This window comes from Pristiophorus japonicus, chromosome 13 (assembly GCF_044704955.1).
Source record: "Pristiophorus japonicus isolate sPriJap1 chromosome 13, sPriJap1.hap1, whole genome shotgun sequence".
NCBI lineage: Eukaryota > Metazoa > Chordata > Chondrichthyes > Pristiophoridae > Pristiophorus > Pristiophorus japonicus.
Window position 1 is genome coordinate 118,393,191 of NC_091989.1, and position 14,881 is coordinate 118,408,071.

Below are 14,881 nucleotides of genomic sequence, written 5' to 3' on the forward strand. Positions count from 1 at the left end.
CCATCCACGCTCTTGCAAGAGTCCAGCAGCACAGCCAAAACACTTTTTAAAAAAAAGAACTTTTCACATCTATTGCAGCAAGCCACTACTTCAATAACAATTTAAAAAAGTTCAAACCCTTAAATTCAAACTTAGCTGAATGATGTGTGTGTCCCTTTTAAGAGCTGCAGACATTGTCACTGTCAGCCTGCTTGCACACCAGGTTAACCTAGTGTGCTTAGGACCCAGCGCTAGGGTCGAAGTTCGTGTTGGTGACATGAAGTCGGCGTTGCACGCCGATTGATGTCACCGTGCCGCCATTGTAATTTGCAGGGCGCTGCCAGCTACCGGCAGCACAAAGGGGGAAAGGAATTTGGCAGCCGCCGCAGGAACTGCCACCAGCTGGTGAAAGAGCGGTGGCCGCCATTTTATCGCCATTTCATGGCGCTATGGAGTGGCGGTGAGTACATGAATTTCTAGCCTTATATTCTTTAAAGTTAGAAAATAGCTGCACTGTCTCACTTGATTTTGTAACCTTTTGTATTCTGAACGAGAGAAAAGGAATCTTACCAGATTTTAGTGCACCCAGACATTTGAGCATGTCGAGGAAATTTTAGCTTAAATTAACTCAGGCGGAGGTTTTCAGAGCCGTGCTTCGAGAGAATTTTATTTCCTAACAAGATATCTCGGAGAGTCCGCTCAGCCCGTACTGAGGCAAAACTCTGACTTTTACAGAAAAACTCGCTCTATCTTTATACAGTTGAAACAGGAATCTAAAACACACCACACAAGTATATTAATCATACATTCTTGTAAATGCAATCAAAGCAAGAACTTTATCTAAAACACCTCATATGAGCATTAATCATACATCCTGTAAATACAAAGGTCATTTCAGGAGGCAGACTTTTATCTTGTCCTTCTATAGTTTCTCCCTGTCCGTTTTCTGATAAGCAGGGTATCTGGAAACTCATGTAAACACTAGACAGTCATGTATTTACAACATTCTTTGTTCCAAGATCTGAGAGGTTTGGGTGTTTTCTTTTCTAGCTCCACTAATTTAATTAACTCAGCAAGAAGTGAACTTAACCCTTTCCTTAAAAATAGGGCTTAGATCATTTTCTTCCACAGAGCATCTAACACTCAAGCTCAACACCATCCAGGGCAAAGCAGTCTGCTTGACCAGCATTGACTCAGTCTGTGTCATAATATTCTTCCTTTTTTTTTGCATAAGATTCCTCAAAGTCCTTTTAATAATGGTAGCGATAATAATTGTTACAATCGCTAAGGGATGTCCATATAGAGACACTAGCAAGGTTACAGGATATACATGCCTTTCAGTGGGATATCAGAGATTCCTAACATTTTCGGTTGGACTCCCTTGCATCTTCGGATGGTATCATTTGGTGGCAGACCAAAGATCACCAGACCTCCTCCTGACCGAAAGATCCCCGATATGTGGATTCCATCCCCCCCAATTATTCTTCTGAATTTGGGATCCCTTGGGTCTTCCTCATGGTGTTGATCCGCTGTCTGGATCATCCATAACAGTATCATCATCCGCCAGGCCATCCTGTAAAAGGGGTGGACGCTCTTGGGCTATCCACTACATGACCGTGTAGCTTTTCAACTGGGACCAATGTTTCCACCATCCTACTCCATTCATATTCACATATGCAGTCGTATCGCCACTGATCAATATCTCGTATGGTCCTGACCACCGCGGTGCGAATCCCGTTCGTCCCGTTAACCCCTTAACCATTACTTTCTCCCCCACTTGGGGAAGAGTTGCCGGGAACTCTGCCTCTTGTTCGCCCGGCCTGCCTGTCGTCCTCTTATTTCCTGTCTCATATCCTTAAGTTGCTTACTTAACTCCATTACATAGCTTCTTATTTGATCCCGTAACGGGTCCACATCGGACCCTCCTGTAATTATACCTCCAGGCAGTCGTATTGCCCGACCAGTCATGAGCTCATATGGAGTTAATCCTGTTGTCTGATTAGGGGTTGCCCTTTGTCTCATCAGGATAGCAGACAGCAGCTCAGCTCAAACCTGTCCGATTTCTTGGATGGCTTTTGACAGGGCTGTCTTTATTGTCCGATTCTACCGTTCTATCATCCCCGAACTCTGCGGGTGGTAGGGGATGTGAAATTTTTGTTTAATGCCCAATTTGGTGCATAGTAATACTGGAGGACTGCACTTCTGCAAAGGGTTAGGTCCACCATTTCTAGGGCTCAACTTATAGTCTGGTGAAATATTGCCGGGCTATTGTGGAATCCCTGTGGTACCCATGTCCAGGTATACTGGCTGTCCCCTACAGTGAAGGCAAACTTGTATTGTTTATGAGGGGTGTGCTCGGGTCCCGGGAAAATGATTGGGTCAGTTTCTACCAGTCCACAATGTTTGGACCGTGCCCACACTCCATCAATCTGCAGACACATGGGGCCATACCCTTTTAATGTATCCCAATCCCTGGTGAGTTGTACGCTCCCCACCTTTACATCGTTGTCCAATTTATTTTGTTCCCCAAAGGTAGTAGTTTTGCGTCTACTTGGGCTTCTCCAAACTATTTTCTTCTCCTGTGGATCAGTCAACGCTCCGAATTGTTCTAGGAGATCAATTCTTAATATTGTACCCATATTATTGGGACAAACATAAAATTGTGCGGGGATTAGAATCCCTGCCACGTCCAATAATATTACTTAGCTTAGTGTGGCCTTGTGACAGATCCTCCAACCCCTGTGATCAGAACTGTCCGTTTGGTTGTGGGTAGAGGAATATCTGCCATTGAGACAAAGGCGCCGGTATCCACTAACATGTCACATTGCCGGCCTCCTAACAATGCTGCAATGTGGATCCGAGGATCCCCTTTGCTCTGAGCGGGGGCCGCTGGCTTCCAGTCCCTTGCCAGGTCCCTTGCCAGGAACTGATCCTAAAATTCCTTCTACCCCAGGAACAAATATTCTCTTCAAATTAAGAAAATCTCCAATATTAAAAGAGAGTTCACAGCTGGCTGGTAAAGAGTTAACTTCCTTTGTTTTGAAAGTCAACAAACACAGACACCATCAATCAATGTCAACTTTCGCCCACAGCTTGCAGTCTTTTTAGTTTAAAAAAGATAATCCCCTTTCAGGCAGTGCGTTCCAGACCCCCATCACCCATCGGGTGAAGAGATCTTCTCGAAACCTCTCCCCCCTTCTATATTGTCGTCCTGACGGGTGCTGTCACCATCAAACCTACTGTAGATTTATTTTGTCGCTTTCTCAGTCAATAGTATAGTCCATCTACTTAATTCACAATACGCGCGAGTCATTAAAATGAGGGCTTTCTCCTCTTTTTTTGTTTCTTTTCTGACTCCCACCACTTCCTTTGTGCTGCGGGTGGATCATCTGGTTTCCAGTTTTGTTTAATCATTATTTCAATTAGTTTTTGATTTTTTTCTGCCAGGTACTGTGTCAGAGACACCTAGTCCCAACTCGAGTTTCTCACTTCCCATGGCTATATATTGTCAGCAGTACGTCCTGAGTGAGACCGATACTTGCAACATATATCAATTATCAATCGCAACGTTACACAGACACCTAGCCAGCCTAGACTGCTGCTGCACATGCTGAGGTGGTACAGTCCGAAACCAGATCTACTAGGCATAGAACTCCTCAAGGTCATACTGCAAGGCCATCTGCATGCTCCCCCTGTCATGTATGTAACCAGCATACTACTGTAACCCTTATACAATTGTAACCCTCATGTAACCACTACATACTGTACATACTTACTAGAAATGCACACCTTGACCACAGGGGGTGTACTTGTGGGAGATACTCCTTACCTGGAGATTCAGGTATATAAGGGGAGGTCCCTCGCAGGGCCAGCACTCCTTGGTCCAGGTAATAAAGGTGAAGGCCACAGAGTGACTGTGTCTGCAGTACGTGCCTCGTGTGATTATGTTTAAGAGTTAAGGACTCAATACTCCCAATGAAAGTCAGTAGCCTTCCGCCAGCCATACTGCAGCCGCTGGGGAAGCACTGCATAGGAGCACTAGGATAGGCAAAGGCACAAGCAAGAGACAATCACTAAGGGAATGCGCAAGGGTGATTAGTTGAATTTTTAATGTAATATTGGATGGATTTATGGATCACGTTTGATTGGAAAGTTTACTTTGTGATGGCTTTTATTTCAGCATTGTGGCCAGGAGGTCATTGTGAAGGTCAGTAACAGAGGGAAGGGAAAGCTGGGGTTGTGTTCAATTGTACTGCAGGTGGATGTTTTGATCCTGGGTATCCCGGCCAGAAAGTAGCTGTCTGGGTTGCCTCCTCCCTTCTGCTTCCACCTCTTTCTCCTCCTCCTCCTCCTGCCCCTGAGCTGTTGGCCGTATCCCTGGTGGCAAGGGCTGTGCCCTCGTGATGGCCAGGATGTGGAGGATACAGCAGACCACTGTTGGGGCAGAATCTATATTTAAAGAATATGACTCCTGTGGTGTATGTAGCACACAAATCACTGACTCCACACAGTCTGGTGTAAGTCTAACTGCTGTGACCTTCGTCCTTTATTGTTCAGCTCCAGAGTGCCTCCCAGGTGTGGTTGTCAGCCTTATATAGCCCTTGTTACAGGTACTACCAGGGTTTCCCACCGCAGCGCCCTCTGTGGTGTGGCATAGTACTTACAATACATTTAAGGTACTGGGACGATGCACACATCATTACATAACATCACCTCCCCCCCCCCCCAACCTGGACGCAGGACAACGATACACACATCATTACATAACATCACACTTGTCCAACGGAAGGCAGGTGGGCATAGACAGTGCGTTAGTATGGTACATTTTATCTGGTACATTAACTGGTTATTGACTGGTAGCGGAACCTTGATTTCCTTGTTAGCCGTTATCATCAATTGTACTTCATCCATTATTTTACACAAATACAGTGGCCATTCAGCATTTAAAAAAAAAAGTAATTCTTATTATAAATTCACTATCTCACATTAACATAGCTCATTTTAGACTCGCTCTGCCAAACAGAAGTCCTTTGTGGGGACCACCTCTTTGTAAGGCCCTTTTAAGACTCCCGGGTGTATTTCCTCTTTAAGGCGCCATCTTTGATGCAGGAGGATTCCATGAGGCTTCTCCTTGGGCGCCGCCATCTTTGATGCTCTGCAGCTCCGACACGATGCCGCCGCCATCTTCTTCTCCGCCGCTCCGAATGCCCTCTGCCGTCACAGCCTCCTCTCCCCTCCGCTGCCACCTGACTTGCCGCCTCTCCTGCGGCCGCCGTAGCCTCTCCAGCGGCCGCACTTGCCGCGGCCTCCGTAGCGGCCTCCCCTGTGGCTGCCATGGCCGCTGACCCCCAGCTGCTGCCGCCGCCGCCGACAGGTTCGAGACTGTGTGGATCATTTGCTTGGTGCTGCAAGTCGAGATCATATATGCCCGGCTGATGGCGATGGCCTTTGTCAGAGTGACTGTGGGTTCCGTGGCCAGCAGCTTGTGAAGGAGGCCCTCGTGGCCAATCCCCATAACGAATACATCCCGCAAAGCCTCGTCAAGGTGTGCCCCAAAATCACACGGCACCGCGAGTCTCCTGAGGTCCGCAGCATATTTGGTGACATCCTGGCCCTCGGGTCTGCAGTGATGGTAAAATTTGTATCTGGCCGTGAGGATGCTCTCCTTCGGTTTCAACTGGTCACGAATGAGTTCAGTCAGCTCCTCATATGACTTGTCACTGGCGCTCCCAGGTGCCAGCAAATCCCTGACGAGACAGTAAACCTCATCTCCACAACTGGAGAGCAATATCGCCTTACGCTTCTCTCTCATTGCGTATGTGTCCTCCGTCAGGTCATTTGCTGTGAAGTAGTACTCGAGCCTTTCCGTAAAGGCCTCCCAATCATTGCCCACGGTAAAATCCTTTAGCGAGCCCAGAGTAGCCATGGTTGCGTGGAGTTCGTCCACTTCCTCGTTGCCAATGTGGTGTATGTAGCACACAAATCACTGACTCCACACGGTCTGGTGTAAGTCTAACTGCTGTGACCTTCGTCCTTTATTGTTCAGCTCCAGAGTGCCTCCCAGGTGTGGTGGTCAGCCTTATATAGCCCTTGTTACAGGTGCTACCAGGATTTCCCACCGCAGCGCCCTCTGTGGTGTGGCATAGTACTTACAATACATTTAAGGTACTGGGACGATACACACATCATTACATAACAACTCCGACACCCATCTGTTCAAATGGAAAAGACACAAGTTTATTATATGTATACGAGACTCGGCTGAGTCGGAGATCAGTGCCACAAGCCCTCAGCCTGTCACTCCCGAACTCGCCGGCTGGTGCCAGCCATTCCATATTTAAGCTCACAAACCACAAGCGCATGTGTCAGTGTGGTTACCATGGAAGAAGAAAAACAGGTCACAATAAGATACATGGAACCCTGAGGTCAGCTTTAGGACATTCGGTTCTGTTTTGCACTGCATCCGTACTTTGTCGTCCTCCTCCTTTCTCCATGACTCAATCTCAGCAGACTTCTTGGGTAATTTTACACTATCTCTACTTGACCATTTCAACATCCCCAGAATGCATAGAGCGGGTTTTCTAAAAATTCCCACTACACCACGATGAATTGGGACACACGTTCTGGTAAGTACTGTAGGGCTCCTCCAGAACGGTCCAAGCAGCGGAACCATTGTTTAAGGATGCCAATGGTCTGTTCTATGATGTTTCGTGTGGCAGCATGGCTCTCGTTGTATGCATTCTGCCCACGCGTGTTTGGGTTGTGAGCCAGGTGGTCAAGGGATAGCCCTTGTCGCCCAGTAGCCACCATCTGCTTTGTCTTGGTGGCTCAAGGACTGAGGGAGCAGCGGACAGGCGCAGAATAAAGACATCATGACTGCTGCCAGGATACTGGGCATTCACCATCATGTGCTGAGCATGGTCGCGCACCAACTGCACATTCAGCGAGTGGTAACCTGTGCGGTTCTGGTACATCTCAGCATTTATATACGGTGCATGCAAAGCCATGTGATGACACCCTGCACCATGGGGAAGTTCGCTATCCTGGCCAAACCACGTGCACACTCCATCTGCTTCTCTCTGATCAGAGAGAAGACAATGAAGTCCTTGTTCCTGGCATAAAGAGTGTCTGTCACCTCTCTTATGCATCAGTGGAGAAGGAACTGCGAGATGTTACAGGTGTCGCCTGCTCCAGCCGGGTAGGATCCCGACGCAAAGAAATTCAGGGCCACGGTTACGTTCACAGCCACTGGCAGCGCTGTCCTTGCCCTGGTGTGAGGCTGGCGGGTCTGGTTGCAAGAGGTGGCAGAGTTCCGTGAGCACATCCTTTGTAAATCGCAGATGCCTCACACACTGCTGCTGACTCGGGTTGAGGTAAGAGAATTGCTCTCAGAAGAACCTAGGTTGGTAAGGCTTCCTGCTGAGAGCCTTTTTCCCCTCCCCCTCCTCCTCCTGCGAGCAGCTTGTCCTCTTTGCTGCCTCTGCTCCATCCCCCTGTCATACTGCAGGCCAAGTGGGATAACAACTAGAGCCCCCATGACTGGGAGCAAATGTCTGACCAGAACCTTTGAATTTATAAGCAAGGCCTTCTCCACTTGCAGCAGGACTCCATGTCACTTCACCAACTTTAAATAACTCTGGAAAGCTCCAAACAGTTCTACAACGTTACACAGAGCTAATTGAAATCAAAAAGCAAGTTACCTGAAAGTTAGTAATGATCCCTTTAAATGTCACTGATGGGAGGGTCCTTCCTGCTGCTGAAAGCATGATTAGCTGTGCAAGGTTAGGAGAGGGCGTTATCTCCAGCGATGGCGCTGAAAATGGCAGGGCTGCCATCAAATCAGCATTGTACGCTGATTGACGTCACGATCTGCCTACTTGCTATACTTCGAGCGCACGCGCCAAATGTCCGCCTTGCCGTCCTCACCAGGATGGTATCTGCCACGGCCCGCACCAGCAGATCAGCCAATGGTTGCAAGGGAACCGAATTTATAGGCTCTTGTGTGCTTAACAGTGGTATTTCAGTCAAAATAAATCCACACCACACATCTTTAATAAAACCAATTTTCAAACACACTTTTTCCTAACATCGCTATCGTATCGCTCCCATTCCTGGGGGTACAATCTTAAATTGAAATAAATGCTCAACAACCATTCAAGCACCTTAAAAATATCAATTCCTGTAATCGGTGTTCCCTTTAAGCCTGCGCAACTGGCTCATCGGCTTTTACTTGGTGATATGAATGGGCCTCGCAACCCCTTGCCCCTGCACACCCAAAAACAATTAAAGGGAACATTTCCTGTAGCATTTCAACTAGGAACATTTCAGAGTTCATAACCATTTCGTTGGTTATGAACTCTGAAAATGCCACTTTTTTCATCATGATCCCGTTGCACACCTCGGGACTATTCACATAAAATTAGCATTACAAACTATCTTTTTTTTAATTAGTTCCGGGATATGGGCGTTGCTGGCAAGGCCTGCATTTATTGCCCGTCAATAATTACCCTTGAGAAGGTGGTGGTGAGTCGCCGCCTTAAACCGCTGCAGTCCGTGCGATGAAGGTACTCCCACAATACTGTTGGGGAGGGAGTTCCAGGATTTTGACCCAGCCGACGATGAAGGAACGGCCGATATATTTCCAAGTCAGCATGGTCTGTGACTTGGAGGGGAACTTGGCAGTGGTGGTGTTCCCATGTGCCTGCTGCACTATTCCTTCTAGGTGGTAGAAGTCATGGGTTTGGGAGTTGCTGTCGAAGAAGCCTTGGCGAGTTGCTGCAGTCTTATAGATGGTACACACTGCAGCCACGGTGCGCCGGTGGTGGAGGGAGTGAATGTTGAAGGTGCTGGATGGGGTGCAAATCAAGCGGGCTGCTTTGTTCTGGATGGTGTCGAGCTTCCTGAGAGTTGTTGGAGCTGCACTCATCCAGGCAAATGGAGAGTATTCCAGCACACTCCTGACTTGTGCTTTGTAGATGGTGGAAAGGCTGTGGAGAGTCAGTAGATGAGACACTTGCCGCAGAATACCCAGCCTCTGACCTTCTCTTGCTGCCACAGTATTTATGTGGCTGGTCCAATTAGGTTTATGGTCACTGGTGACCCTCAGGCTATTGATGGTGGGAATTCGGCAATGGTAATGCCGTTGAATATCAAGGGAAGGTGGTTCGTCTCTCGCTTGTTGGAGATGGTCATTGACTGGCACCTGTGTGGTTCGAATGTTACTTTCCACTTATCAGCCCAAGCCTGAATGTCATCCAGATCTTGCTGCATGTGAGCATGGACTGATTCATTATCTGAAGAGTTGCGAATGGCACTGAACATTGTGCAGTCATCAGCGAACACCCCAACTTCTGACGTCATGATAGAGGGAAAGTCATTGATGAAGTAGCTGAAGATGGTTGTGTCTAGGACACGGCTATGAGAGAAAACCAGTTTCATAATTTGATAACTTAATCAAATACTCTGTCAATTACTCCAAATCAGTTCAAAAGGGTTCCATAAAACCTAGGGATGGTTCAAAACCAAAAGCTGAAAACAACAGCAATTTCTGCTAAACAGGTCACCAGTTGATAACATCACCGTTAATATTCAAGATCATATAGACAACAGCAAACTTTCACACATTCAATCACATTTTCAGAGACTGAAAACAGCAAGTGCTAAAAACATTTATCCTATTTCTAACGGCAATTTAAATTTTAGCTATGAGCTTTTAACTTTTCTCTCTCTTTTTTTTCCTAACCCTTTTATTACACCTATAGGGCTAGATTTTCCCCAACCCCTTTTTTCGGCACACTCAGCCGAGATGCGCCGACTTTGTGGCTCAAAACGGCGGCAAAAAATTACTGAGTATCCTGGCCCCTCTGCCGAGTGTCCAGGGTCCTGGTGCGGCGCCCATGGTGAAGTGGGGGCGGAGCTACAGCCCTGCGCCGAAAACGTCTGCGCGCATGCTCCTCGCCTTCCATGCATGTCCTGCAAGCTGTCAGCAGGCCCCGATGCACGTCGCCCCTATCTCTGACTGAATGGTCTCCCGCACTGACCTGCGAGCAACTTGTTTCTGGCGATTTGAGCCCCTGAGGAGAGTTGATCCCAAGTTTCTGAGGAACATGCGATTTGCCAAGAAGCACAACAAGAAAGGAACGGGGAAGGTTGAAGGCAAAAAAATAAAAAGGACCAACCGTCTTGATGAGCTAACATCTACTGTCCTTGAGAATGGCAGCCCTGTGATATATTGTATTCCAAATTGTTTATTTTGAATAAAACCCAATAGGTTGGAACTTTAAAAAAAATACTTGTTTCTGGCATAAAGATAGGACTTCTATTTTTTATTTGTTATTGATTTATTGCTTATTACTTTTTGTGCTTTGTTTAGTGCTTTCTAAGTCTTGGTGCTTTAAATGTACTAACCTGCACCGATTTCTTAACTGCCTGCAAGGTTTTCCACATACGCTGACCTAAGTCGATTTGGAGTAAGTTTTAGCTGGCCAAAGTGGCATAAATGGCCAAAACTGGAGTAAGTGGCTGGGATCGCCCCCTTTTGGGAAAAAAAAACTCAATTTAAAAAAAATTGTACCTAACTGAGTTACTCTGGAGTAAGTTGATTGGGGAAAGTGGCGTTTTTTAACTTACGCCAGAAAAAGCAACTTACTCCAAAAAAATTGGAGCAAGTCATGGCCAAAATTGAGCCCCAAGTATCCACCCTGGGTTTTTTATGGAACTCTACTGTGAAAGGCCTGAAATGAACTCTCTCTTTTCTTGTGCACAATCCTCAGAGGCATTAGCAACCATTGAATGGATCTGACACGCCTCATTCCAAAAAGATTTTACTGGGTTCCAGACTATCTCATTCTCCAATGAGAATGTTCCCATATGTAACGAAACCTGGGCCACAGCATTTATGGTTCTCTCCGCACAGAAGTGTGCAGCCTAGCACAACAGCTTCCATTCTTTGTCTACAGGGAAATCTTTATTCTCTGCCGGATGATCCACAAGGGGTCTCTTTTTTTTTTAACAGCTCATTGTTGTCCATCAGGGGCAAGAGCTCCTCAATTTCCATAATCACAGACAGATATCTCTGGATTTCCTTTTTCACACAATTCTGCCACAGAGCTCCAGATGTCCAGCGTGTTTAACCTTAATTATATAGTGAATCATAGAGCTGTCTCGCATTGTTCTGCTCCTTAGGCCCATTGTTTCATCACAAGGCTTCCTTGTTTCACAATGTGTTAACCAGCAAGTAGTCACAAGTTAGTACATTTTGCATTTCAGCAGAGCAAGCAGCACAGCTAGTCAAGCTGTGCACTTGGTACATTAATGCACCAGTTTTAACTTACTTAGACATTAAGCACATCATACACCCTTATTAACTTTTACCATCATTATTACCCTTTACACATTGTGCATGCTAATTCAGAGTATATGGTCTTTCTCTTACCAGTCTCTGCTAATGCTATAAGACAGAAATTTTAATTGGTAACACCGATAGAAAGAAAAAAACTTGCATTTATATAGCACCTTTCACAACCTCAGGACATCCCAAAGCGCTTTACAGCTAATTAAGTACTTTTGCAGTGTAGTCACTGTTATAATGTGGGGAATCGTGGCAGCCAATTTGCGCACAGCAAGCTACCACAAACAGCAATGACTGGATCATCTGTTTTTAATTTTGAAGGATAAATATTGCTTAGGACAATACTTCTGAGAGGGCAGACTGGATCTCGGTTTTATGTCTCATCCAAAAGACGGCACCTGCAACAGTGCAACACTGCCTCAGTACTGCACTGAAGTGTCAGCCTAGATTATGTGTTCAAATTTGCTGGTATGTGATTTGAACTTACAACCTTCTGACTCAGACGAGAGTGATTCCACTGAGCCATGGCTTATACTACAAACTATAACCTTATCACTACTTATTTTATCTTGTCTTTTCTCATACTCTGTTCAACCTTGTGGATGCCCATGCTGTGATCCTTGGTCTTTCATTTAGATTTCTCAATTTAAAATAAAATGCTGGAATGCATGGCAGTCAGTGTTCATATGGGATGAGTCAGATATTGCTTACTAGCATACATGGGAGGAAGAAGTGCACTAGAGAAATATCAACGGAAAATGCTGGAAATACTCAGCAGGTCAGGCAGCATCTGTGGAGAGAGAAACAGAGCTAACATTTCAGGTCGGTGACCTTTCGTCAACCCCAGTCTTTAGTGGGGCCAAAACCCTCAGCAGTCTGGTTCCGAGGCCTACTGAGCCATGTTTATGTTTTTTGTACTCTTTTTTTTTTCTCTCTCATGCTCCCACGTTTATTTATTTATTTAGGACTATCCCACTTTCTTCCACCCCCCTGATTCCATGACAAAGATGAGGAATTCATTCTGTGCAAAGGATTGAGGCCAACAGTCTGAAGTATCTCAACGTTTGACTCATTATTTTCATCTGTGTCGTACCTAGTACATATTGGGAATGGAAAGGAGTTTGGTATCAAATAATCAGTTGTGTGAAGTGTTTCGTGTGTATGAGCCTATAAGTTTCTCGCACAGGGGAAATGTATCCTCTTGCCTTGTGATAGACATCGAATAGGAAAGAACAAAAGGCACCAAGAATCATTTGTTCACTTGAAGCAAATAGCAAGTATTGGGTCATTCGATGAGCAAACAGTTCCCAAGTTTTGACATGCCTTTTCATCAGCTGCAGCTCTTTTGAAAACTTGTTTTTCTTTTATTTAGGTTGTGACTCCGGCTTCGGTCACACTTTGGCCAAGCGTCTACATTCTCTTGGTTTTCATGTGTTTGCAATGGTACTCAATGAAAAAGGAGAGGGCGCGCAAGAACTCAGGTCGGTCTGTTCTAATCGACTCATAGTTATTCAAATGGACGTTACAAATCGTGCAAGGATCCAAGAAGTTCAGAAAGAAGTTGCAAACCAGCTGGATAACAAAGGTGTGTATGTATAGGATTCTCCAGTCAGCGTTACTGTACCATTTTCAGTTCACAGTGATAAAGATCTTTACAAAATGTATAATGCTGCCCTGATTGCATAAACCCTAATCTGCAGTTCTGAAGGACAACTACTGATTATTGCCATTGACAGCTATAAGAAATGTTCTGATTTTACAGCAGGTGATGTTAAAATGCGTAAATAAACTATGCATCATCGTCATCAATTGCCAAGTACAGAAACTGTAAAATAGATAATATTCCAGATGCCATCTCAAATGTTCATCATTTAGGTTTCCCTGTAACAGTAGAATATTCGTTGATATTTTTTGAGCATCATTTCACTCTTAGGAAGCACAAAACCAGGAAAAGACAAATTGGGAGTCTAGTAGTTGATGCTACAATGCGAGAATCTTCTGCAGTCAGTCCTGCTGAGTTTTCAGTACATCTCAACAATGCAGCCTCCAGATTGTGCTAATTGGCTAAAGCCAGGAACTTGTACAATGTTGTGCAGCTTATGAGCAAAACTAAATGATAATTTTGCATGTAAGCCGCAATTAACCACTGGATCTCTGCGAATTAGTAACTAACGTTTTTACATTAAACACGACATGTGCTTTCCCCCTCCCTTTCATTGTGCACCTTTTTTGTTTCTACGTACTGGATAAACAGCACTGCTGTGTGTTCGGGTCCTCAAGGGTTAAACCAAGCCAGCCAACAGGTTCTTGTTTTAGTCTACCTTTTTGGCTCTAAATTGGTCTTGTGAATACAAAAGGACAAAATATTAAAAATAAAGCTCATTGGAAGTTCCGCTTTTGTGCCCTGACAAATAAAAGGGGCTAGATTTTCCCGTCCTTTGCGCTCCGGGCTTCTCTGGTAGCGGTGGTGAGGTCTCCTGCGCCCCGCCACGATCCTCCGGTCGGGTTTTGCAGCGGCGCTGAGCAGCTGCGCCGGGTGTGCAACGCCACTGCTTGTGACACTGGCAGGAGTTTTGACTCTTCCCCGATCCGTCCGCCCGGAAGCGCGCCCCGCAGAGACCACCTGGGAAATCAGAGTGGTCCAGCATAGCTGGCAGCACAGAGGAAGGTAAAGTCTCTTGGTAGTCTGTCGTATCCAACAAAGATGTTGATGTGCTAATCATCAATGGCATGTGTCTTCAAGTGACTGTACAGGCCAATTCTGGATGCACATAGTCTCTTGCACGTCGGACAAGGGAAGTTCGATGTGCCTGATGCTGACAGTACTGCCACCTGATGTCGCCTATCTCTAGTGTCCCGCAGGCGTTGACATCGGCTTTCTTCGAAGGTCTGGCAGGCAGTCCTCGTGAGGGTTCGCCACTGGATTTTATTAGCTGCTGTATTCTCAAGGTCCTTTGGTCGGAGGTTAGCCTTGATGCAATCTTTGTAGCGCTTGTGGGGGTGCCCCTGGTGTCTTTGACCTTCACAGAGCTCGCCATGCTGACGAGGGATCCTTGACTCATCCATGTGGATGACATGTCCAGCCCACTGGAACTGGGCTCGCATGATCATCACTTCAATGCGAGTTGATTGTGCTCTCTCTAGAACCTCAAAGTTTGACACCCGGTCTTGCCAGCGTATGTGGAGTATAGATCTGAGACTGCGCATATGGAAAGCTTCCAAATTTTTGATGTGACACCTGTAGGGTGTCCAGGTCTCGCATCCATAAAGGAGAGATGAGGGAACGACTGCTCCATACACCAACAGTTTAGTTGACAGTCGGATGTGGTGGTGACTCAACACCTTAGTGCGCAAGCGACCAAGTGCCTGGCTGGCTTTACAGATCGTTGCATCAATTTCCTTGTCCAAGGACCCATCACTTGATATGGTGCTGCCAAGGTATTTGAAACTGTCCACTGACTTTAGTTGTATACTGCCGATGAAGACTGTGGGAGCAGGTGCTGTGGTGCCAGGGGCAGGCTGATAGAGAACCTCGGTTTTACTAAGGCTGAT

At 46.1% G+C, this 14,881-nt stretch overlaps 1 protein-coding gene across 1 annotated transcript in view; it reads left to right on the forward strand.

Moving 5' to 3' along the window:
* The window catches only part of LOC139278790 (11-beta-hydroxysteroid dehydrogenase type 2-like), a 94,817-nt gene that overhangs the window by 23,730 nt on the left and 56,206 nt on the right, over nt 1-14,881 (forward strand). Inside the window, exon 2 of the mRNA XM_070897928.1 lies at nt 12,702-12,914. Within this exon, the coding sequence (XP_070754029.1) occupies nt 12,702-12,914 (213 nt within the window). The remainder of the gene's footprint in view (nt 1-12,701; nt 12,915-14,881) is intronic.